This window comes from Helobdella robusta, assembly GCF_000326865.2.
Source record: "Helobdella robusta unplaced genomic scaffold HELROscaffold_288, whole genome shotgun sequence".
NCBI classification, from domain to species: domain Eukaryota; kingdom Metazoa; phylum Annelida; class Clitellata; order Rhynchobdellida; family Glossiphoniidae; genus Helobdella; species Helobdella robusta.
The window spans coordinates 1-1,964 of NW_008704468.1; the positions used below are offsets into that span (position 1 = coordinate 1).

At 33.2% G+C, this 1,964-nt stretch overlaps 1 protein-coding gene across 1 annotated transcript in view; it reads right to left on the minus strand.

The window, feature by feature from the left end:
- Nucleotides 1-462: 462 nt before the first annotated feature.
- The window catches only part of HELRODRAFT_184305 (hypothetical protein), a gene marked incomplete at both ends in the record, with an annotated part of 4,906 nt that continues 3,404 nt past the window's right edge, over nucleotides 463-1,964 (minus strand). Inside the window, 4 exons of the mRNA XM_009020699.1 lie at nucleotides 463-647; nucleotides 1,232-1,319; nucleotides 1,438-1,512; nucleotides 1,692-1,789. Of these exons, the coding sequence (XP_009018947.1) occupies nucleotides 463-647; nucleotides 1,232-1,319; nucleotides 1,438-1,512; nucleotides 1,692-1,789 (446 nt within the window). The remainder of the gene's footprint in view (nucleotides 648-1,231; nucleotides 1,320-1,437; nucleotides 1,513-1,691; nucleotides 1,790-1,964) is intronic.

Sequence of the window (1,964 nt, forward strand, 5' to 3'; positions counted from 1 at the left end):
CTACTACTACTACCACTACTACTACCACTACTGTTACTACCACTACTAATACTACTACTAATACTACTACTACTACTACTACCACTACTACTACCACTACTACTACCACTACTGTTACTACTACTACTACTACTACCACTACTACTACCACTACTGTTACTACCACTACTAATACTACTACTACTACTACTACCACTACTACTACCACTACTACTACCACTACTGTTACTACCACTACTAATACTACTACTACCACTACTACTACCACTACTGTTACTACCACTACTAATACTACTACTTCTCCTACTACTACTACTACTACTACTACTACTTCTCCTACTACTACACTACTACTACTACTACTACTGCCAGTAACTTTTCTGCTGCTGTTGCAGCTACTGCTGCTACTACTACAAACTATTACTACTACTTTATTACCTTTCTGCTACTGCTAATATCAAACTAAACTAACCTCAGTAAACATCTAGCTAATTTCTCAGCGAGGAACTTTTTCCCGGAATTTCGGTACCCTCTTATGATAACGTGTCCGTGCGAATGAAGGTAGTCTAAGCATTGAACTAATTTGAAAGAGGGCAATAATGTTGAGTATGCCAGTTCGTTAAACACTCCGTATCTGTCGGATGGGGCTGGTGGTGATGGTGATGATTGTGATGGTGATGATGATGGTGAAGATAATGATGACGATGATGATGATGTTTGTGACGATGAAATTATTGATGATTGCCCTAACTTTTAACTAATGTTTGCAGCAGCAACAACAACAGCAACAACAACAACATCAACAACAACAACATCAACAACAAAATCAACAACATCAACAACAACTACATCAACAAAAACAACATCAACAGCATCAACATCAACAACAACAACAACAACAACATCAACAACAACAACAACAAAAAGCGCAACTAACAGAGCGTAATGTTAATAGTTGTATTATCGCCGATCAAATAACCACAGGGTAATAACTCCGGCTGGTCAAAACCTATTAATAATAAAATGATAATATTAATAATTATAATAAAGAATAATAATTATTCATTCATTCATTCATTCATTCGTTCGTTCGTTCGTTCTTTCATTCGTTCGTTCGTTCGTTCATTCATTCATTCATTCATTCACTCACTCATTCACTCACTCACTCATTCACTCACTCACTCACTCACTCACTCACTCACTCACTCATTCATTCATTCATTCCTCCAACCTATCTTCCTCTCAATCTCCCCGACTTGATACACGCCGATACACTTTCCAGAGATATCTTCACCAAGTCCCATCTCATTGATATGATCCTATTGTATCATAATAATAATAATAACAATAATAATAATAATAATAATAATAATAATAACGATAATAATAATAAGCATTGTTATTATTATTATTATTATTATTATGCTTATAACTAACGTCCAATAAGGTTTTAATGCTCCTATCAAGCGCCGCCCACGATGTCTTACCACCAACGTGAACCCTTCCTATTGGCTGACGAGTTATAATGACGTCATTTACAAAAATAATAATAATAACAATGATAATAATAATATTAATAATGATAATAACAATAATAATAATATTAATAATAATAATAATGATAATAATAAAATAATGACGATAATAATAATAATAAATATCAAAAAATCATAAAATTCATCCCCACTTACGATGGCTTTGTTGTCTCTATAAATAGCGGCCAATGAAACGAAGACCAGGTACTCACTCGACTGGCCGGCCGACTTTATCTCATGAATATTAATGTGGTCTGGATTGTAATAATAATAATAATAATAATAATAAAACAATAATAATATCAATATATAACGAATAACTGGTAAATGATGTAACCGAAATTCAATAGCTTCTCTATATCCGATTCTTCTCTATACTTGAAGGAAATTTGGACAACGCAATTATTATAACTATAATTACTAATAATG